Raw genomic sequence first — 22,418 nt, forward strand, 5'->3', positions numbered from 1 at the left:
GGCGCCCCCACACAGAGCGCACTCTGTGCTGGTCACCCGGGGATGAAATCTCCCGGCTCTCCCGGCGACTGACTTCTTTCCTCTCTTTGTGTTTATTGAAACTCCTCCCCGTGGCGTCAGGTTTTCCTGAAGGAAGCTCTTGAGCAGAAGCTGGAGAAGGATCGGGAAGAGGAGTTGAGGAAAGCAGCTATAGTCATCCGGGCCCACGTCTTGGGCTACATGGCAAGGTCAGTGCTGGGGGCTGCCCCACCATCCCTGTGCTTGCGTGCCTGGGTTGCCCCGACTCCCTGCTTTGCTCTCTAGTCCCCTCGCATCCCTCCCTTCTTCCCCTCCTGTATTCTAAGCGAGAGCTGTAGTATCTGCCCTCCCTGCCGGCATCGGTTCTGCTGAAACCTTTCCGCTCCTTTGCCACCTATTCTTGAATTCTGTGCACGCTTGCACCCTCCCTCAACGCTGCTCAGCAGGCTTCTGCAGGGACCTCTGTACCCATTGCTTGCCTCCGATGACACCTTTTCCTTGCCTTCAGGGCTCTCCTGGCTGGGCCCCACCTATGCTTTGGGTCCCCTTCTTTTCTTTATGCCTGTCAACTCTGTTTTCTGCTCCCCCTGCAAAGAGCTTCTTCCTCACTTGCAGCTCTGCCTTTGCTCACCCTCTTTCCTCGCCCTGCCTGTTTGCCTCGTGATCTCCCTCTCCTTTTAATTAACTCTTCAGAATTGGTTTTTGGCCAGCTTTGCACCAGTAATCTCCTCTTGCCGCTCCCTTTTGCACCTGACCAGGGGAGGGTTGGGAGAACCAACTGCAGACAAACCGCCCCTCCTCTGCCCCTCGCAGTCAGTGTAACAGCTGACTCCTTAATGGCTGTGGCATGCACGCTTAATCCCAGTAAGATGCTCTTTCCTGGCTGGTCTCTGCTCCAGACACCTGTCAGTCAGGGGTGTGAGGAGGTGAAATCCCTGGCCGGCAGAGCTGTTCCAGCAGGCACTCTTCTTAGAGCTCCAGTTACACCAGGTAGCTCATTTTGCATTGGGAAATGCGTGCAAGGGTTGTACCCTGCCTTGCCAATGTGGAATATCAGCAAAATACACATTTGGCCTTGGGGTTTTTTATTCATTTATTCATTTATTTATTTCTCTTTAGGAAGACAAATGAGCTAGCTCTATTGTTTGTACATGAGATTGCAAGTTCTTTGTGTCAGGGCCTCTGCTCTGTTTTACTTTGTGTCCAGCATTTGGAGAGGGGTAGGGATTAGCATAGGAAAATTTATTTTTCTGGGAAACATCACTGCAGGCAAACTGGATTACTGCTTTTCTGAGTTCCTGGGAAGGTAGCTGCTGCCCTGCGGGGCTGTGATGGAGACAGTGTTGCAGTAGTGTTCCTCTTGGCTAGAAATCTTGTGGTTCTCCACAGATCTGAATTCCTCGTCCCACGTGTTGCTCTTCTGAGTCTCATTTTTGAGAACAAGCTGTGCTGCTGCAGCCAGAGTGGAAATCCTCACAAGCAGCTGGAGGTAACTGGACTTTGCAGGGGAGGAGAGCAGGGAGTGAGGAAAGAGCTAGGGAGGGAGGCTGGAAAACTTCCCTGTGAAGAGTTTCCAGTTGCACTGCACCTGTATTGGAGAGGGTCCAGCAGGAGGGAGTTCATCTGGGCAAGTGGTGAATGGTCTGTGCAGAGTTGGGCAGAGGTCAGGAGTACCAGTATGCGCTGCCTTAAGCTTGATACCATTTATGTTAGTTTTGCAAGGACAAGTGGTCTCATGCAAAGTAGGTTGGCGAAGAAGGTACATATGCCACAGGAAGAATTGTGAACTTGTTCTGTGAGCCTGGAGAACCAGTCCTAAGGGTAAGAGCGTTTTCTTTGCTCTCATTCCCTGCAGCCTAGTATCTCTGACTGATCACTAAAATGTAAGACAAGAAAATCAAGCCCATTCAAATGACCCCATTTTTTGTAGCTAATCTGTGGAACTCTGAGCTGCAGGTAACAGCTAAAATACGCATAACTGTTCCCAGGCTTGCAGGATCCACATACAAATTTGGCTCTGGCCCTGGATTCTGCAGGACCTTATTGCTCAGGGGAAAAGACAGTAGGAAATTACTCCATAGCCGTGTGTTCTCTAGTCCTTGGAGGCATAACTGCTAACTACACCTCATCGACAGAATAATTAACTAAATTCCAAATGCAGCATTGGAGTCTTGCAGCCACCCTACGTTCTCTTATGATATATAGTCAGGATGTCTCCCAGCTCCTTGGCATGGGCTTCAGGTTGAATTTCTTTAGCCAGTGCAAGAGGGTGAGTGGAAGGCTGAACAAGGGGAATGAAATTCATGGCCTGTGTGCAGCAATTCCAGCTGAAGGGCATCTGCAAGCTTGGCTGCGGTCATGAGGAATGAGGGGGCACTTCAGCCTGGCAGATTAGCAGGCAGAGCCAGCCGGTAGCTGGGCAGGGTTTGGCACATGTTGCACTTGAAGGAGTTTCTGGCAGATGCATTTTGTAAAAGTCAGAGTGCCCTTTTTGATGCTTTTATATCTGCCTTGGCAGAGGGTGCGTGTGCAGCTGTTCACACCCCATGTGCAGGGCACAGGGAGGACAGAGGGAGCAGGGGTGAAGGGACTGCAGCCCAGGAGCAATTCATCTAAAACCTCCCACTTCTTATCACTTCTTCCCTTTCCTCTTCTTTTCTCTGTGCTTCCTCCCTTTGACTTAATACTTATGGAAAAGAGCATGACCTCTGCACACAACTGCTATTAGCATCCCTCTCCTGATTTTCTTGACTAGGCTGACATATCTGATGTGCAGGGAGGTGGCAAGCTGTCAGCATGTGTCCCTGTTGCCACTTGAAGGGGGTTTGATTGCCAGGAAGCAGATTTTGAGGTGTGTCTTTTCCTCAGGGGGTTGCAGAAGGTCTGTGGGAAGGATATGTGAGAATACTGTGCTATTTCCAGCATGCTTCCTAGGACTGTAAGACCTCACAGGATTACTGTAGCCTGCTAGCCCAAGATCCTGTGTAACAGCCCCATAGAATTTCCCTCTGCAAATTCTGGTTTGGAGTAAAGGAAGGTTTTGGTTTGAATAGTACCAATGATCATTTCATTAAGGTGTCTAAATATATTCAATTACTTTAAAAAATGTCTGCTTATTTCCAGCCTGAATAGACTTCAGCTTCAGGTCAATTAAATCTTATGTCCCCTGTTGGATAAATAGAAATGCCACTCAAAAATGTGTGTACTTTGACTGGGATCAAGCCTTTCCTTAGCCTTCTCTTTCTTAAAGTCATGGAACAAGTGCTCTCTTTCTATAAGCCAGAATTTCTGGTTCCAATCTTCCTTCCTCAGAAATCACTTGAGGGTCTAACGTTGTTCTTGAAATGGAGGTGCTAACACTGAACACAGGATAAAAGTAGCAGTGCAGTCCCCTTCTACACAATATTTCTGCTTGCAAGTATAACAATCCCAGTAGTATTTTTTTCTATAGCATTGTGTTGGGAGTTTGCCTTCACCTGATGATCCCTGTGGCCCCTAAATCCTTTTTTGACTCACTGCTTCCTAACATAGTCCCACATCAGATGTGTTTTGCCTTTGGTTCTTCAGTAGAAGACCTTATGTTTGGCTCTTTTGAATTGTTTAATGTTTGCTTGGTTCTAGCTTACAAATTGATCCAGATTACTGTGTAATAGTAACCCTTTTGTTATTTGCCCAGTTTGTGTATCATGTACAAACTTCTACCAGTGACTTTTTTTTCAGGTCCTTGATAAAAACATTCTGTAATGTAGAGGCAGGGACTGACTTTTCTAGAACTTCACTAGACTACAGAAATACTGAATGATGATTCTTTTCTTTTGGGGCCCTACCATGTTTTTTGGTTTTAAAGTACAGCAAAGTTGATTTTGATATCACTATTGTTTAAGCAAAATGTTGTGCAATATAAGTATATATTTATGGGAGCCCGTTACAATGTTACATTCAGCAATCAATATTGTAGTATCGCTGTGTTTTCCCCCAAACAATATGAGATTAATGTGACCAGATCTATTTTTGCCCCATTTTTGCTTTTCCTGCAGTAATTTGATTTTGGCCACTTAAAAGATGGAGCAATATGGGACTTTGTTCTCATATAGTAAGGCCATTTGTATGTTTTTATTATAATAAATCCACACTGAGTGATAATGCTAATTGCACAGTGAATGTGTGTGATGTGCAATGCAAGGAAACTCTGGGCCAGTGGACCTTCTCTTTCCATGTGCCAAATATCTGTCCTTCATCCTTTGAGGGTCTTCACAAAAGCAGGTGCCCACAGAAACAAACCAGTGGTAGATATAGGAGTGAGAACAGTGAGGAGAATATGATTTACAGGTAGTGTCAGTAGAGGAACAGAAATTGTGTAATTTCTGAGCAATATTTTTCCAAATTCATTTTTCTGTGGATGTGGTAAGATTGGTCAATATACCAGGGCATGGGAAATGCAAAGCATGTATAGCTTCATGGCGCATTAAGTGTCTGATTCTGTTTTTAGGAAGAAGTATCAAAAGGTGCTAGCCAGTGTTGTTATAATCCAAAAGAACTACCGAGCATACTTCTGGAAGAAGAGTCTGCTGCGACTGAAGGCCTCTGCAGTCATCCTGCAGAAGCACTGGCGTGGCCGCCTGGCTCGCAGCCTCTACCAGCACCTGCTGCAGCAGGAACTCAGGCGGAAGCAGGAAGTGGAGGAGAGAAGGAGGCAAGAAGAGGAAGAACAGATCAGAAGAGAGGAAGAGGAAAGACAATGGCAAGAAGAGGAGGAGCGTAGGAGGAAACGGGAAGAGGAAGAGGTGAAGGAAAGGTACAAGATGGTATCTTGCACTCATGGTTCCCTAGCATTAAAGCTGCTGAGGTGTAGAAGCGGGTCTGGGGCACTGGCGTGGTGGTGACACTGGAAGAGCAATTGCATGAGACAGTGTCCCAGTGCCATGGCAAAGTTGGGGTGGACTATGGGCAGCTCAGAATAGAAAAGCAGAGTGGAAAAGGAGTGTCCTGCTTCCTTTAGCAAATTCTGGTGCATTTTTACCTCTGTTTAGTGTTTTTCTGCTTTGGAATGTACGTGAAAGGAGACAGTTTCACTGATAGGGCAGAGATGCATAATTTTCTCATTGCCTTTGCAGTGGTAAAGGAAGTTTTATGCAGTCTTCCAAAATCTGGAGCGATTAGCAGTGTGAGAAGGTACCAGAGTTTATGAGTCTTGGTGTGTCCAGTAAACTGGATCAGAGAGCAAGATGGGCAGCGCACCTGTGCTGCTACTGCAGTTCTTACACTTGTGAGAATACACGTCCTCTCCCTGTTCCTGCTGCTGTGTATCTCTCATCAGGGGTACGGATATGTCAGGAGATCAGGAGAGGAAAGGAAAAGCTAATTGGCAAAAAGAGTCAATCTGTGAGCAGTGATAGTGCACCTGTTGAGAATCCTGCACCTCATGCATCATTTACCGTTCACTCCAGGGTTACCTACATCCTATCCAAACTGGGTGTCTCTCTTGATAATCTTTTGTTTTAAGAAGCATAAAACTTCAACTACAAGATTATTGTGTAAGTTTGAACAAATAATCCTGTGACATTTTACGTTTTTCATAAATAGTTGGTTACGTTTCTTATAGGCTTTTGTTACATACTTGTCCCGAAGTTGGATCTTGGCAGACTTAAGATGTGTGACAAGCATCAGAAAATTCTAAGGTTAGAAGCATGTCACAAGAAAAAGATATTGCCTGCGGTTTCACTGGAGACAGTAGGGTGATGTATCTGCTGGGACAAGACATGGAGTGAGTGACACCAATGATGAACAGTTTGGTCAAGGAATTTGTTGAACAACACTGAAGGCTCCGTTTTATTAACATGTCAATTTTCAACAACAGCCTCATCAGCAACATGAAGCTGTGCAAGTTCAGAATGTCAGTAACTAGTTTGCAGATATCAAATGCTACAGACGCTCTCTCAGGTCTAAAGTCCTTATTGTACTAAGTAAAGCTTGTACCTACCTAGGTTTAGATAAAAGGAGCAATTTAACTTATTTGTTCCAGTGTGTTTCTGCCCCTGCCCTCTAGTTCCCAGCCCATGAAAGATGTGTTGAACCCAGCATCATTGTAAAGAAGTGTCAGTGTTTCTAGGAATCAAGTGAACTTTTGCTTTCATTTTCTACTTGATGTCAAATGGCTTCATTCAGAGTGAGTAGACAAAAAGGTACTAGTAGACCAACTTGGCTAAATCTTGAACTTCCATTTGACCTCAAAAATGAGGGGAAGTCCACAAAAATTGCAAATTGGTTAATCTACTGAGAACAAGCAAAAAACCCCCCACACATGCAGAGACAAAATTAGGACCAAGATGCAAATTGAGCTATAAGGAACTAAAAGTTGGCATGCAGTTATTGTGCATACACTGTTAGTAAAAGGGAGGCATGGAGCAATTTGGTCTACTGTTCAACAGGAAAAAAAAATTATAATGTTGAGAAAGCTGAGGTATTTGGTGCTGGTTTTATTTGTCTTTCCCAAAAGGCTTAGCTGTTGGACACTAAATACAATTGGCACAGATGTGCAAGAATTCGAACCTAGCAGGGAAATAAAGGGTTAGAGAATGCTCAGGTAAATCAGATTACAAAGAAGTCATCTGGACTTGGTGAAATTAATGTTTGGGTACTTTGAGAACTTGCTGAAGCAGTTTGAATCCGTAGCTATTGTCTTTCTCCTCCTTTGTGGACAGCAATGGAGTTTCCATAAAACTGGAAAATTCCGAACATAATGACCTCCTTTTAAAAATGGGAAAAGGAAGAATGAGGGAATTGTGGACCAGTCAGCCTAACCTCAGTTTCAGAAAGATACTGAAACAAATAATCAATTGTAAATGCTTGATAAAGGAGTTAAGAGCCAACATGGACTTCTGATGAACAAACAGCATTAAAGTTATCTGTTTCCTTCTGTGATAGTTTATGACATTCTTGTGGATAGGGAGAATCCATAGAGGGTAGCTAACTTGACTTTGGGTAGGTAGAGGGTAGGTAAGGGCTTTGACATGTTATGACAATACTGTAAGACACTATAAGGAATGTGGTTTTGGAAAAAACAAATACGGTTTTACAGCATTGTATTATTGCATTTTAATTAATAAACAGTAGCAGTTTTTTGTTAAATAGGAGAGAACCCTTGAATGGGATTCTTCCATGGTCTGTGGCGGATATGGTGCAATGTTTTCATAATAAGCTGGATGAGGAAATATGAGTATCCTTATTAAATTTGCAGATAAAACTATCTGGTGAGGGGCTGTAAGTATGTAGGTAGACAGGATTAAATTCAAATAATTTTGGCAAATTAAAGAAATGGTCTGAAAAACATACAGTAACATTCAATAGAGACATATGCAGATCTACAGTTAGGAATAATCAAATGCACAGAGAGTGAAGGAAGAATGCCTACTTTAACAGCAGGAAGAAGGTCTGGAGGCTAAGTTGAGTATTAGTCACCAGTGTCATGCTGTGTGAGAGGAGAAAGCAAATGCCATCTATAAACAAGATTGTTTCTGTAAGATGTGGGGTGATTATTCTGTTCCACTTGGCACTGGTAAGGCTTCAGTTGGAGTACTGTCCCTCGTTTTGGGTATCACATTCCAGGAAGAGTGTGGATCAGTTGGAGATGGATAGAAAGCAGCAAGAAATATCAGAGGTCTAAAAAAATGTGAGGAACTGTTGCAGGAATTAGTGTGTAGGTTGTAGGTGGTATTCCTGATTTGTTTTAAAATGGCTCTGCTTCTTGAACCCTCATATCATTTAAGGCAGTTGTTTAACTCATGACTACTGTTAGAGATCTTTCAGTAGAGTTGGAACCATCTGGATCTCACTTATGTCAGCTTTCATTTATAAACATTTCCTGGATTTTTTTTTTGGGAGAGAGGGAGCACAAGAATGAGAGCTTTAAGGACTTTGTGACTTGCAACTGCAATTTAGAATTTGGCTGGGAAAAGCTGCAGAGCCTGGGAAATAAATATTGTTGCCCTCCTGTTCTGCTTGAGGTTGAATTGTAGATGTGAAAGTTACCATTGCCAGTCTGAATTTAGCTGCATAGTGGTTGCTACAGGCAGACTTTTCCATCCAGCCACATCCTACCCCTTCTCCCTGTGCATGACCCTGGCGTTTGTCTGTCTCCTAGTTCAGTTGCTTGTAGCGTGCTCGCTATGGAGAAACTGGCCATAGTGAGAGCTTTCCCTTGGAGTACAACCTTGTTGATCTGAGTGGAGATGCAGCACCGTGGGATAGGTTTTTTTTTCCTCTACTCATGTTTACTAACAAACTCTGACTCTTACAGTCTTTACTAGTAAACTAGGTTTTGCATGCCACTGAGAAGTTATGCAAGCTGGAGTACCCAGGTCTTCAGAATAGAAAGTCCTCGGCTTAGTCTTTTAACGAAGTATAAAAATTTGATAACTTGGGGGGGGCTTTAATATAGTAAAAGCAAAACAAAACACAAATTCAATGCAATAATTCTGTTCTGTTTTTTAAAAAAACCCACAGGTTCCCGATATCTGTCAATTATGCATGTACAACCTCATTTAATATCCATGGATGTAAAGTACTTCAGAAGATTCTGTTTACATTTATCATGAGTCTAACTCATCTGCCTTTCCGTCAGTTTCCAATGTCCTTCCTAGTGTGTTCCAACTGATCCAATTTCCTGATTGATCTGAAAGTTAAGTGCATGGGGAAAATCTGTTGTATCCACAAGGGTCATGCCAACCACAGAGGACTGGATTTTTACTAAATTACAAAAGCTTTTAAATCAGTCTTACAATAGGTACCTTATTTTAACCTTATCCATGGAGGGATGATGTGTCCACGTAATTCTAAAAGCCTCATGTAGGAGAACTGGGTCTGTCTCTGACCATCATGTCTTGTTTTTTAACAGAGAAAAGGAGCAACTGAATGCGCTGCTCCAGGTGGCTCAGGTAAGTTTAACAGTTATTCTTTTCATATGCCTTCTATCTGTGAAGGGTCCTTCATTGCCTACGCTTTGCCTGGAGCTAATATTGTTATTGTGGCAACACTATTTAAAAAATGGGCTTTGTGCACTCAAAACCTGCAGGTGTTTGGCTTTGGCAGAGTTGCATAGAGTTAATAAGGTGGGGGTTTTTTCAAGGCTCATGTACCAGCTTGCATAGTTCCTATTTGAAAATTTCTGTATTGAACATACAGCATCCTTTTTTATCTCTACTGCTTGACCTTATTACATGACCTTGTGATGTGCTACTCTGTGACACGGTCTGTTTTGCTGGATTGTTGCCTGTAACAGCAGAAATAAGAGTGCAGATGGCTGTTACCATGGCTAAAATAAACCCCTTGTAACTGATCTAATTGTTTGTTGGTACTTGACATATCAAAGAGCAGACCACCTACCCTGAGGTGTGTGAAAACAGCTGTGTATCTTCTTATTTCTTTTCCCAAACCACTTGTTCCCCAGTTTCAGGCCAGCTCTGTTCAGGAGAGGTGACAGATTAGAGTATAAAAATGCATTTGTCTACAAGTAAGAGTCAAGTAGAGAGCAACAAGAGCAACAGGGTAACTGTAAAGAAAACAGAGATTGTGGCTTAAATGCGCCACTTCATTGGCGGCATTGTCATACTCCTATCAGGAAGTACATTAAATCCGTTTGGAATTTATTTTTGCTTTTTCTTGTATGTGTATGTTTTCGACGTCCTCCATGGAGGGGAGGGTGGCTTTATCTTATAGCTAAACATCAGTGAAAGTTACCAGTATCTTCCATCTTCTAATTATTGTGTACTTGCTAGAAATGTCCTGTTACTTCAGTGTGGAGAATAGAGGAAGACAGAGTCTTCAGCAGCCAGCCAGCCATCATCCATCCAGTGATGCTAAAGAATGCCAAGAAATTCTGGGTGGAGCTTGGGTGGGGTGGGGTTGGAGTGGATACAGTCCTGCTTCATTGCAAATATCCCTTCCAGACCTAGATTCTGATGGTCAGACCCCCAACTCAGGAAGTGACAAAATCCCCAAATGTTTTAATGAATTTCTGGGAAATCTTCAGCTCTTAAGCAAGCTATGCATATATGTGTTCGTATATAGTTGCTTTCTTCTATATGCGTGTATGTGTGTGAGATAGTTCAAAAAGAGATGACGGACTTTCAGAATGCTTTTATCCAAATTGTAGTGTACAAAGGGCTGTAACATAAGCAGCAGACAGACGGGCTGTTCTAAAAATTCACTGATCCCAGTGAGCTACTTTGTACGATTCAGAAAGGAGGTAGGCTGCTGGAAAAAAGGAGGTACCTGAAGATCCCGTAGTTCTACCTTTAGCTTTTACAACATGCATGATTGCAGATGCCGATCAGAAAAGGAGAGGGTGCTTAGAGTCATCTTTTTGCAGGTGGGAAGTACAAGGCAAAGCACAGGAGGTAGGAAGAATGAAAGGTCTGAGCAAGGAAAACATGTAGGTTGAAGAAACTGCTTTAACACTATTATAAATTCTTTAAGGTGGAAGCAGTAAAGACTGAGGAGGTAGATATTCCCCTGCAAGAAGAAGAGAGACGTCAGATGGAGGAGATCTTAAGACTGGAGAAGGAGATTGAGAAGTTGCAGCAACAGAAGGAGGATCACATGTCTATCATCTGTGAAAACACCAGGAATGAAATCAATCGGCAGCGAGAAGAAGAGATCCAGAGGCTGGAAAAGGAGGCATCTAGGGTTGCCCAGGAGTTCTTGGAGCTGCTGGATTTTGGCAATCTGGATGAAAGTGTGCAGAACTTAGAGCGCTCACTTTCTAGTGAGGGGACACTCAACATTGACTGCAGCCTGGTGGCACCACTAGCTGAAGAAGAAGTGGATGAGGGTTTTCATGCTGATGATGAAGGACGGCCAATTTCCAGTTTGGTGTTCTTGAATCAGCACGGCACAAGAAACAGTGATAACTACTCAGAGGAAGGTGTGGACACAAGCCTTTCACTTCTCCAAAGGGAAGTGGGAGAGGCTGTCCCAGCTCCAGGACAACCTGTGGAAAGAACCGCTAGCCCCAAGGAGCAGAGAGCCCTATCTGACCCAGCAGAAAGCATTTACAGCACTGTCTCAGATACACAGAGGAGTAACAGTGGAGAGGTGGGAGAGCCGATTTACACTTCCCCCCCGGATGTGGAGTCTGACTATGACCATGAGGAGTTTGATGGCTGTGGAGATGCAGGTAGTGCCTCCGCTGAGCCCCTGAACGGTGAGGAAGGTCTGAGACACTCCCATGGCACCAGCCTGGACTCCAACCGTGGCAGCCTGGACTCGGTAAGAATCCCTCCCTTCACCTTTCTGGACATTAGTGTGTCTTTGTTGCTATTTGTAACATCCTTGCCTTCTTACTGTACGCCTGCTTGCTCTGGGTATTGTTACTAACATGTAACACTCTCTTACATCAATAATCAGCTTGAAAAAAAGGGAAGAGAAACAGATAGGCTGAAGGCCAGAGGGCTTGTGACTGTCCAGTATTACTGGTACACAAGCTAGCACATATGTACCTAGGCTATTTTATATTGTTTCCATCACCATATATTAACGTAACACCCTTTAGGAAGACTGAAAGCAGGCAACTAGTATCTTGTAGGTATATGTCCTACCTTAGAGAGATTTCACAGAAGTAGCCTGAGCTCCTAGTGGACAATCACAAGAGGAAATGGGAAAAGCTGGGATTTTATTTGTTTCCATCACTAAAACTCCTCTTGTTCTAGTCCTGTTACTGTTCAGACTCAAGGGTTTATTTTCAGCTGCTGTGTACAAGTTAAGCTATTCTAAGGCTTGAAGAAATTTCTGTGCTGATCCAGGCTGGGACCCGGTGCACACAACCAAGACCACTGAACCTTTTCGTTCCTACTGCAGGGACAGGGTAGTAAAGCTGGGATATTAGCCTCGCGCTTGAAGCATCTCAGCTTAGATCCCACACTAGGCTCTGGACTTCCTGAGTGCCCTCAGGCTAGTTGCTTAATAATGCAACGATAAATCCCCTTACAGAACAGGATGTCAGATAAGCCCACATAAAATTGTGAGTAGTTTAGGTGTGAAGCCAAGGACAGCCATAAAAATACTTCAGATAAATGATGTCCCTGAGAAGAGAGACTTGAACTACGAAATATCTTTTAGAAAATGATTGTTTGTTTGTTTGTTTTTTAATGGAATTAAATTTAATTCCTTTGCTATTCTTTTCCAATGGCAGATTGTGACCCATCTTAAAAAGTTGCATGATTTTTCCTGTTTGCATTTCTCTAATGTCAGCTGCCAGCCATCAGAATTTTTTATGATCTGATCTGCTTGAATAAAGGTACCTTCTCTGTGGGCAGGTAGTCACAGATCACTGTCAGCTAATCTTCAAGTCATGAGTCATTCTGTCACAGCCTCGGCCAGTTTCTACCATTCTTCTTACAATGTAAATAGAAGTGGAGGATTTTTTTGGGCTCCTCATGAAAAGTCCGGTTGATACTATGTTATGGCATGAGCCATAGGAAGAGATAACTGCATATGGGTCAAGATCCCATCAGTATCTGCTGATCCAAGCGTACCTGCTTTTTGAAACTTAATGGCAGGAGAGGGAGAATGAATGAGTGGAACAGGAATGAGACAAAAGAGGAGCGTAAAGGGGTCACAGAGAGAGGACAGAAGGGAAAAATGAAAAGAAGCAATATGCATCTCAGGAAGGAAAAGGAGCTGCCTTCATTAATATTAATTAATGAAGCCGATCAAAGGAAGTTGTATTTAAGGTAAAGGAGATGATAGGGTAATATGGGATTTCATGTGTGAAGTACTTTCTTATGACTGAGGGCGATTATCTAGTTGGAGAACAGGGATGAGTAAATACTGTACTATTATTTCAGTAATTTAGATCTTTGTTTTCAGGGTTCAGTTATCCTGGAATGTGCTTTTTTCCCTAATGAACACAGAGCAAGGCATTTCCTTGCTGGGGTTAGATTAGTGCTCCATCTTGTCCAGCATCTTGACAGCTCTGCCAAAAAAATCAGAAAAATCCTCCAAAATGAAAAATTCTCTCTTAATCCCATTAAATCAGATTTTGGACTTTGGCCCCTGCCTTGAAACTTGAAGGTTTGTTACTGCAGGTAACTGGAGTTTTCTAGCCACATCCACTGCTGAATGTCACTCTCCTTTCTGGTATGAAAATTCCATGCTCTGGAGACTCTTGCTTTAGGCGTTAATGGGTAAGCTGTCAAGCCTCTAGTTTTATTGTATTGCTTTTTTTGTAAGGGGAGTATGTGTAGTTTTGCACCTTCTGATCATGTGACTTCTCTAGCCTTGTTACTTTGCTCTAGTCCTCCTGCGGCCAGGAGAACCCAAGTAGCCTGTATTTCTTCTTTTCCTTTTAGTTTCTGGACAGTGAAGAAGAAGTGGATGTTTACATTGATACAGATGAAGAGTTTTGTAATGGACGAGTCACCATCTTCAATGGCTCAGGACCACCCTATTTTCACAGCTATCTCTACATGAAGGGTAAGCGGCTTTAGCCAAAACCATGGAAGGATGGAATCCCGGAAACCTGCTTTCCTCTTCTGTTTCTCCAGAATCATCTTCATCCGCTCTTAGTTCTCTGTTTACTCTCTCTTCCCCCGTGCCCCCGCCCCCATCTTTTATTTAAAACAAAGAGCTAGGAGGTGGATGCCAGGGAATTAGACTGGATGTCTTTGCTACTGAGACCTAATTGTGCCCACTTGGTATGGGCTTAAATGACTCATTCTGAGCTACAAAACTTAATACAATACAAAAATATTTGAGTAGTGCATATATTTCTATATTTTGTGTTTGTTTCACTAGTTTGTTCTGTTTTTTCTCTGTCCAAACTTCAGCATAACCTTGTTTCTCTCCATTAGCTCCTTTGTTTCATGTAGGAACTGAAGTGGCAGCTAAGCGTCCATGAAGCAGGATCAGAATGGAAGCATGGCCCTTGTGGCATGTCTGATGAAATCTTGCTCCCTCACTTTGCAGGAGGTCTCATGAACCCGTGGAGGCGGCGCTGGTGCGTTCTGAAGAACGAGGCCTTCATGTGGTTCCGCACCAAGCAAGAGGCACTGAAGTCAGGCTGGCTCTATAAAAAAGGTGGAGGCATGTCAACACTTTCACGCCGCAACTGGAAACGCCGTTGGTTTGTGCTTCGAGAATCCAAGCTGATGTACTTTGAGAATGATAGTGAGGAAAAGCTGAAGGGGACAATTGATATCAGAAGAGCAAAGTGAGTGAAGAAATAAGTCCTTTTGATCCCTAGTATTCGCTCTCTGAATCAATAATGAAGTGTCCAGTGCTGCCAGTTCATCGGCCTATGTATCTCCCGTAGGCTAGGAGAATCAGAAACGTAAGGGAAGGAAAAGACAATTAGAGCTTCTAGTTTTACTCTGGAGGGAGTAAATACTTGATAGTTCTTTTTCCAGTCTTGCATTTCGTAATCTGGCAGAAGCTCTTTCCAAGCCATGGATGGAGCCAGACCAGGAGGGGCTAATTAAGTACATACCCCATGCATTCTCCCCTTCCCTGACTCCATCTGTTTCCTGGCTTCTCCAGGCATTTCAAAGAGGTGGTGTGAAGCTCACAGCGGGATTTGGATTTGGCAGCACGTACTATGCCTTTTCCTGAGCCCTGAATGCTCTTTTTGCTGCCATGGCCAATTCCACAGCTCCTGCTGTAAGAAAGAGAGACTAGTCACCTATTAGCATTATGTGGGCCTGTAAAGTGCCAAAAAGAGTGGCACACACAACTTTGTAAACAGCCCTCTATATCAACCTCCCTGTTATCTCATCTTCCATCTAGTCTGCATGTCTTGAAGAAGATGCATTTAACGCCTTAAGCTTTGCTTTTGTAGTAGATTAACTGTACAAATCTTTTTAAGGGGACCCTAAAAGTCTTAATGAGTATTAGAAGAATTTTGTATTTCTCTGTCAGAGTTATAATCCATCTGAACGAGTGATTTCCCTTCTGTATGGTGAATGGTACAACGTGAAAGAAAATTGGCCAGATGGAATTTATGCCTGTTAAAGGTTTTCAGTTTTGGCTCTGATTTGCTGTGTTCCAGGGAGATTGTGGACATTCATGAAAAGGAGAATGCCTTGGACATTGTGACAGAAGATAGAGTTTATCACATTGTTGCAGAGTCACCAGAAGATGCCAGGTATAAGAGGGAGTTTTGTTAGGTTTGTTCATTCAGTGCAGGTCTGACCCAGCTACTCATGGGAGAGCCTGGGAAACGTAAACGCTTCCCTTTTGCTGGAGAAAAGAGGGGATTCGTTCCAGAGTGTCATTTTGTGCTTACTGGGAGGTACCACACCTACTTCGGGGACTCGTTGCAATGGTGATTCAGCCTATCAGTCAGTCACAGGACTGCCACCTTCTTATGTGTCTGTGAGCATGCTGAATTCAAGGGTTACTTCAGGAGACACACAAAACCTTAATATAAACTGGAACATCTAATAGCTGATTTATTTATTAAATGGAATCTTGAATCAAACAAAAAGTCTATTCATGTTGTCTGTAAATGATTGCGAGAGCAGCTGGGTTTTATCCAGGAGACAGAGAAAAGGCTGCAGCTTATCAGTCTGTAGTGTCATCTGATAAAATCTTCCCAGTGCAAAGCAAATAAATGACTCATGTCCTTCCTTCTTGGCGTCCTGGCCAGGCAGTGGGAATCAGTTGTTTAAGGGCAGGTTGGACAACCTGTTCTGGCTATGCAAAGCCAAGTTAAGAGGTTACTGTCTGTAGCTGCTCATGTCTTTCCACTTTTCCCACTCTTACCAAGGCTTCTGCTCTCTCAGCCCAGCCAGTGTAACTATTTCTCTCATCTACTTTAATCTGATTCTGTGAAGTTATTTAGGGTCTGTTGTTATTTCATTTGGGTGTAGAGAGAGGGAGGGGGAAAGTGTTTGGACACAAATAAATTAATAGGAATAAACTAAAGAACGGCCACATGAACAAGAAACAGGCAAATTCAAGGGGCAGTAGCTGAAGAAACAGTAACTCCTTAACCCAGAACTTCCACAACTGGAATAGGCATGCCCCAAGATAACATTGCAGAATTGCTAGGGCAAATGTAAACCAAATGTGGCCTCTGTCAATGCCATATCAGTCTCTGTTCTGAGGGAGAAGAAAGCACCAACACTTGCACTAGCAAAGGGGAGATTAGCAGATGTCGTAGAGTATCCAGTTTGAGAATCCTCCATGAAGTCTAGATATTTGCTGATCTCACTGGAAGCTGCAGATAAGAATCTGCTTGTTCTGCAATAGAGATTAGCCTCCAGATATGTCTGTAACGAGAAGCCCTTTCACAGACAAATAATTTAACTCCAAATTAACTTATAAAAAACCCCATGATTATTTGACAGCCATATGACTTTCAAGTTTATGAGCAGATCAGAGAGAGACTAGTTAAGAAGGCTCCCAGGCGTCTATAGGACTCTAGTCCAAGAAGATTCCCAACTGACCCTGTCTTTATAACTGCTGTAGGCTCTTCTCAGTCTGCTGACGTGCTCCCTGGTAGGGCCTGCTTGAATAGCAAGTAGAAAACTGGATTTTGTGGGAGCAGCTGTCAGTGGGTTGGAGAACGTGCACAGAATTTTCATGGATAAATAAAGAGGAAGGAAGACATTAGAGTCTGGTATGATCAGCCGAAGAGATATTTTGTAGCATAGTCCTCAGGAAATTGTGAATGAAGAAATTTTCCCACAGGCAGCTTTCCAGGTTCTTTGATCATATTGTAGAGCTAGCTTCGCTACCCAAATCTTAACTTTGAGTCTGTTTCGATTGCCAGCGGTTGGTTTAATGTTCTGAGCCGAGTACACAGCGCTACAGTGCAGCAGCTGAGGGAAATGCAAGATGAACAGGCCAATCCAAAGAATGCTGTGGTGAGTTACTGTGCAACCAGTCTGTGGGCATGCTTAGAGCTCTCTGTGTTTAACTATTTTGTGCATGTTTTTCCAGCACTTGCAGTGCTGTAGTTTGTGACCAGTATAAGAAAGCTGGACAATTATTATAAAGAAACAGCAAAGCTGATAGAAAAGAGGCTAAGCAGGGGAACATGGTGGTTGTGGTGGGTGGTTTAGCTTGATCGCCAATAGCTCTCTTCGGTTTGAGGGGAAGAGGGGGGCTGCCTCATGCAGATAAAATGTCTTTGGATGGGATTATGGGACTAACCTGGGTTATTCCAGACAGAAGATATGCAGTTGGGAAAAACAATGTATTTATGTACTTTGCTAGTATTGAGATACTAGCAAAGGTTATTTCAGACCTTCATAATGCTCTGTGGAAATTTGTAGCTCTTTTTCCTCCAGTCCTGTGGAGCCCTTACACATCTTCTCATGCTGTTTAGCGAGCAAAGATGACTCACTCGTGCCTTTCTCATATGTTCATTTCTACTCAAGCTATTGGAATTCAGAAGAATGTTTTCAGTTCCAATCCTATCCACGAAGGAGAATGTCTGTAATTTAAGATGCAAGCAATTCCTGTTATCTGTGTCTTTCTCACCGTACAGGGAACCCTGGATGTTGGGCTTATTGACTCTGTCTGTGCCTCAGACAATCCTGACAGGTAGGTACAGCAACCTGACCATCTCTTAGATCAGAAACTCTCTAACATATTTTTGTGGGTATGTCCAGGTTTTCTTTGGGGTTTGCATTTGTTTAAACTCATAAGAATTTACCTCCAAACAAATAAACATAAAAGTTTTTAGCTTGTTTCAAGCTATGTCGCTTCACAGGCATGAAGTTCACACATATATTTTCTTTTAGTGAAAGTTTCTCCTTTCCCTCTTAAAAGTGGAAACAGCATATCTCAATGTCAAGAAATTATAGTCTTACCTATTATTATCACTGAACAAAAATGTCCAGCAAAAGCAGCACTCCCAGTTTTTCAACGCAGTAATTTTGAGTTAATCTTGTAAATTTAGGGGAAAAAAACAGCATTGTGAAAGAATAATGGATAAATTTAGAAATCTGTATTCTTCTTGAAATCTTTGCAATGCAACAGAGCACAGACCTTTAGTTCACGGATTGGTTAGTTTCAGAGAAGAGATTATGGGACATTTCATATCACTTTACGTTAACATTTAATTATTTCCTACAATGTTAACAGGTTCAGCCAGGGCAAAGATTCTTACTACATTGCTGAAGTAAAATGTTAGCTATTAAGTTATTTACCTCTGTGGTCTGTTTTTTTTTTCATACAGGTTGCCAGGACTTTGGGGTTACTAGATTAGAAAATGCGTATCTCTGTAGTGAACGAAGATTTTGTTGATCAAAATGTTTTAGCCGGTTCTCAGACTAGGCTCCTCATAGTTAATCTGTGTAGTACCAGTAAAAAACTAGGCACAAATAGTAAGCTGAACAGTCAAAATTTGTTCATGCATCTGCCGAGGTACGCTTTTCTGGAGTATCAATGTTTGAATCAACGTTAAACAAATTCTGAGGTGAATGCTTGTTTTTCAACCAAGGTTTTTATGCAGCTTATTTTTATCTTCCACAGGTTTATGCAATGTCCAGACAGTTGCTTGATTTGTGCCTTTTACCTTTTGCTTCATACTTGCAATCTACTTTTCAATTTCTCCGTTTTCTCATAGAAATCAGTGTTTGCTTTCAAAGCTTTCTGAGTCTATCCTCTTGGAACTGGCCATATTTTTATTTTTCCATTTTCCTATAAAGCATCAATTCTGTGCAGAATTGTGAATATTCTTTTGGTAGGACACATTTGTCTGTTGCAAGAGAAGGACAAAGTCATTTAGGAGCAACATAACAGTTTTTCCTCTGTTTTGTCAGGATCAGCTCATCCTTTTTAAAACCAATCTCAAACCCATTTTAGCTGACCCTGCTGGGACCTACGTTTGCTACTGCATCACTGGTTTTAATAAGTACAAGGAGAATGGCTATACTAGCTCAGCCCAGTGATACTAGGACTAGCTCAGTCCAATCAGAAGGTAGAACAAAGTCCTTTGCTTATGAACCCAGGACATTTTACATCTGGTCATTAGTTAATTAATGTTTTCTAGCCTTTGGAAATAGCTTTTGGAAGATGTTTCATCCCATTTATCTGGTCTCTGCATTCATCAGTTTGCAGACCAACTGCACAGGAGATGCTCTTAAGTGTTTCTACGCTTCTCTGTAGTTTGTATTCAGAAAATCTTTCTGCATTGTTTATGGGTAGGTAGAGGACACGGCTTTGGGTGTGCTGTGAGTTGAGATATTTGTGTGGTTACGACCAATTTTAATGCTTTTATTTTCTGGCAGACCAAATTCTTTTGTGATCATCACAGCAAATCGAGTGATTCACTGCAACAGCGACACCCCTGAGGAGATGCATCACTGGATCTCCCTGCTGCAGAAACCAAAAGGCGAATCTAAGGTTGATGGCCAGGAATTCCTTGTGAGAGGTAAAAGGAAATGCATGCAATTACAACATGTGAAACTCATCTTCCATTTATAATCTAAGGGGGAGGTTTGATTGTGGCTAATCCAATCTGGGTTTAGCTGCTATTCTCTGTCCCTCTCCACCTTCCTGCCCACTGCTTGCCGCATCCTGTGTTGTGCTGGCACTGGGTTTTATCTGATTCCCTGTCAGGTGGATTCAGAAAGCTAAAGCTGGAAAAAAATAAGTACTACTTTATACGTTTAGTTTTCTGGTGTTAGTTCCATAGCCTATTTCAGCATGTCCAGCAAATGCCGTCAGGGAATAGGAGGGAGCATGGCTGCTGTTTAGGAGCAGCTGGCTTAGACTGACTATAACATGACACTGCAGCTTTTGTTTTCAGAAAGCTCTGTTCCTTCTGACACCTGTCATGTAGAGAGGGAGGGAGAGAGATCTTTGTGGGATTGCTGCTGTCCTCAGCTAAAGAAACTAACCTGATTATGGTACACATAGTGAGGTGAGAATAATTCTCTGAGGCTGAGCAAAAGATTTAAATTACGTCTCTAGTTAGAGCTTAGTTGGAGATGGAGGAGCTGATGTATGAGTCGTGATCACACACATACTACAAAATATTCCCCCATTTGTCTCAAATGTTTTTAAATTTCCTTAGTACTTTCAGCTCATCACATGGTCTTAAATGTATGAAGACACTCCTGATCCAATCTGGGGAAAGCAAGTGCATGAGCAAATTCCTTATGTCTTCCTGAAAGTATCTATGAGGGAATAAAGGTCTGGGAGTGGTCATGGCAAGGAAGGGTGACCAAAAAGTGGCATAAGCCTTCCATCCTAGTTTTAAACATTTCAAGGAGATTGAATGATACAAAGCAGATTATCAGACAACAGTTTGAGTACCTTAAATTCAAAATACTTGTAAGGCAACAGTTCTTTTTATCTCATATTGTTCATAAGTTAAAGAAAAAAAGGAATGTTCCTTTGCAAAGTCAATTTATGCTCTGCATTTCACAGTAAGATATCTGTGTGACAGTGGTGTAGCCATGAAGGCATATATTTGGGAAGGTCTGTCTCTTTATCTTTTCTTTATACAGAACCTCTGGGCTCAGTCCCACGTTCTTTGAACTTTTTGCCTTGTGGGTGGACATTGCTTTTTACAGCTCTGAATAGAAAAATGTCTTTTTGACAGCTTTAGCAATACAGACTGACATTTTTTCTTTTATAGTAAGTAAAAGAATTTTCTTTTCTTTTTCTTTTTTTAATTTTGTGGGGAATCTAAAATGAGAGAGAAATTATTTTTCCTAACCGTGGGAGGAAGAGATGCATGTAATGCTTGAAGATCTTTTTACTAGAAGACATGTATCACCAAACCTCTTCCATCGAGGTTTGGATAGGCATTTGGCACCTCTTTGGAAGAGTGAATTGTAAATTATTTATTCAGATGTTTGTGACTTGTGAGGGAAGCATCCTGAATAGAGGGATGCCCTCATGGCGATGGGAAACTAAACCACAGATCATTGATAAAAAATACATAGGGCTGAAGGATAGAACAGCTCTGTGGAAAATTTTGGGCTAGTTTCTTACAGTGACTGTGCAGGATACTGCTATAGCCAGTAAAGCAGAGCTGGTAGGTCCCAGCATGAGCCTTTTGCAGAGAGATGGAGTTCTGGTCCCAGAGTTAGAGAGCCACCAGGCAAGAGACGGGATTGCTGTGGTGGTGAAACCATTGATGTGTTTGTGTTCCTGTGCTAGGCTGGCTTCATAAAGAGGTTCAGAGCAGCAACAAGATGTCCTCTCTGAAGATGAAGAAACGCTGGTTTGTTCTGACAAACACTGCCCTCGATTACTACAAGTCATCTGAGCGCACAGCTGCCAAGCTTGGCACGCTTGTGCTCAATAGCCTCTGCTCCGTAGTGCAGCCCGATGAGAGGGTCTTCAAAGACACAGGTAAGAGGAAGAAAGCAGTAATGAGCAGACTTCCCATGTGTGGAGTTGCCTGAAGAGGGTACAGTGCAGGAATGTAATGATGTGTCATGCTGAGGGGTAGTCTTGATGTTATCTGAGGCTCTGTGTCTGGCTGCAAACATCTTTCCCCACAGAAACCATAAGAGACTTGCAAAGGGCCAGAGAATCGTGTGTAAGTGAGGCTAATTCCCTCAAACCTGACAGAGATACACAGTGCTCATGTTTTTGCACTGAGTAGTGTCACTATTTATCTAAGTGTTTCCCAAATTTGGGAAGGGGGTATGAGTTCTTAAAGTTGAAATGTAAATACCAATTAACACTGTAATTATCAGTACATCTCCATAAATAACTGTCACTTCGTAGCATGACCTACATTTGTCTCTGGGGTCAATGTTATTCTCTTAAATAACAACAATGGTGTACACTGTAAGTCTTTTTTGTAGTATCACTCAACTTGTTAGAACCAAAAGATGACAAAGGCCTATGTTTGCTTTCTGTGCAGCGTGACAGTTCTGGGAAGGCAGGATCTGGCATGATCCTCCATTGCTTGCCTAATGAGTTTGGGATGGAACTGGGATTATGAGGCGAGGGGTGAATCCCATTGATAAAGATGATGAAGCTTAGAACAAGATTTGAAATACTGGACATTTGAATACTGGAGTCATGTGGGATATTTTTAAAAAGGGCTGAAAGCAAACTGGAAGCTGGAAACATGTAATAAAGTGAGATGAGAGGAATTTATTCTGCTCACTTGCAAGAAATCGTCCATGTTTTTGATCTCAACAGATGTCTAGGGCTGCCTTTAGCAGAGTGAATTGTCATCACCCAGACCTGTTCTCTCAGTTTATGTCAAACATATTATTTTTAAAAGTTATGAGAATTGATTTGGCAAGCTGACTGGGTGCTGTGTTTAGAGCGGTCATTTTCTGAGTGATTAATAGCACAGTGTAGCCCAAACCCTGTCTGTGAAAGTGATCTGCCTGGTTGGCCGGGAAGTATTCGTGTTACACTGTGAGATACTTGTACCTTGGAAAGCTGTCTTTGTGCTAAAACCTGGATTGGGACCTTCC

At 42.6% G+C, this 22,418-nt stretch overlaps 1 protein-coding gene across 1 annotated transcript in view; it reads left to right on the plus strand.

Moving 5' to 3' along the window:
- Positions 1 to 120: 120 nt before the first annotated feature.
- The window catches only part of LOC104073444 (unconventional myosin-X-like), a gene marked incomplete at its 5' end in the record, with an annotated part of 33,472 nt that continues 11,174 nt past the window's right edge, over positions 121 to 22,418 (plus strand). Inside the window, 12 exons of the mRNA XM_009573214.1 lie at positions 121 to 227; positions 4,508 to 4,802; positions 7,438 to 7,465; positions 9,532 to 9,567; positions 10,502 to 11,283; positions 13,365 to 13,488; positions 13,981 to 14,224; positions 15,059 to 15,154; positions 16,787 to 16,880; positions 17,507 to 17,562; positions 19,254 to 19,396; positions 21,136 to 21,330. Of these exons, the coding sequence (XP_009571509.1) occupies positions 121 to 227; positions 4,508 to 4,802; positions 7,438 to 7,465; positions 9,532 to 9,567; positions 10,502 to 11,283; positions 13,365 to 13,488; positions 13,981 to 14,224; positions 15,059 to 15,154; positions 16,787 to 16,880; positions 17,507 to 17,562; positions 19,254 to 19,396; positions 21,136 to 21,330 (2,200 nt within the window). The remainder of the gene's footprint in view (positions 228 to 4,507; positions 4,803 to 7,437; positions 7,466 to 9,531; positions 9,568 to 10,501; positions 11,284 to 13,364; positions 13,489 to 13,980; positions 14,225 to 15,058; positions 15,155 to 16,786; positions 16,881 to 17,506; positions 17,563 to 19,253; positions 19,397 to 21,135; positions 21,331 to 22,418) is intronic.

Source organism: Fulmarus glacialis, unplaced genomic scaffold, assembly GCF_000690835.1.
Source record: "Fulmarus glacialis isolate BGI_N327 unplaced genomic scaffold, ASM69083v1 scaffold5430, whole genome shotgun sequence".
NCBI classification, from domain to species: Eukaryota; Metazoa; Chordata; class Aves; order Procellariiformes; family Procellariidae; genus Fulmarus; species Fulmarus glacialis.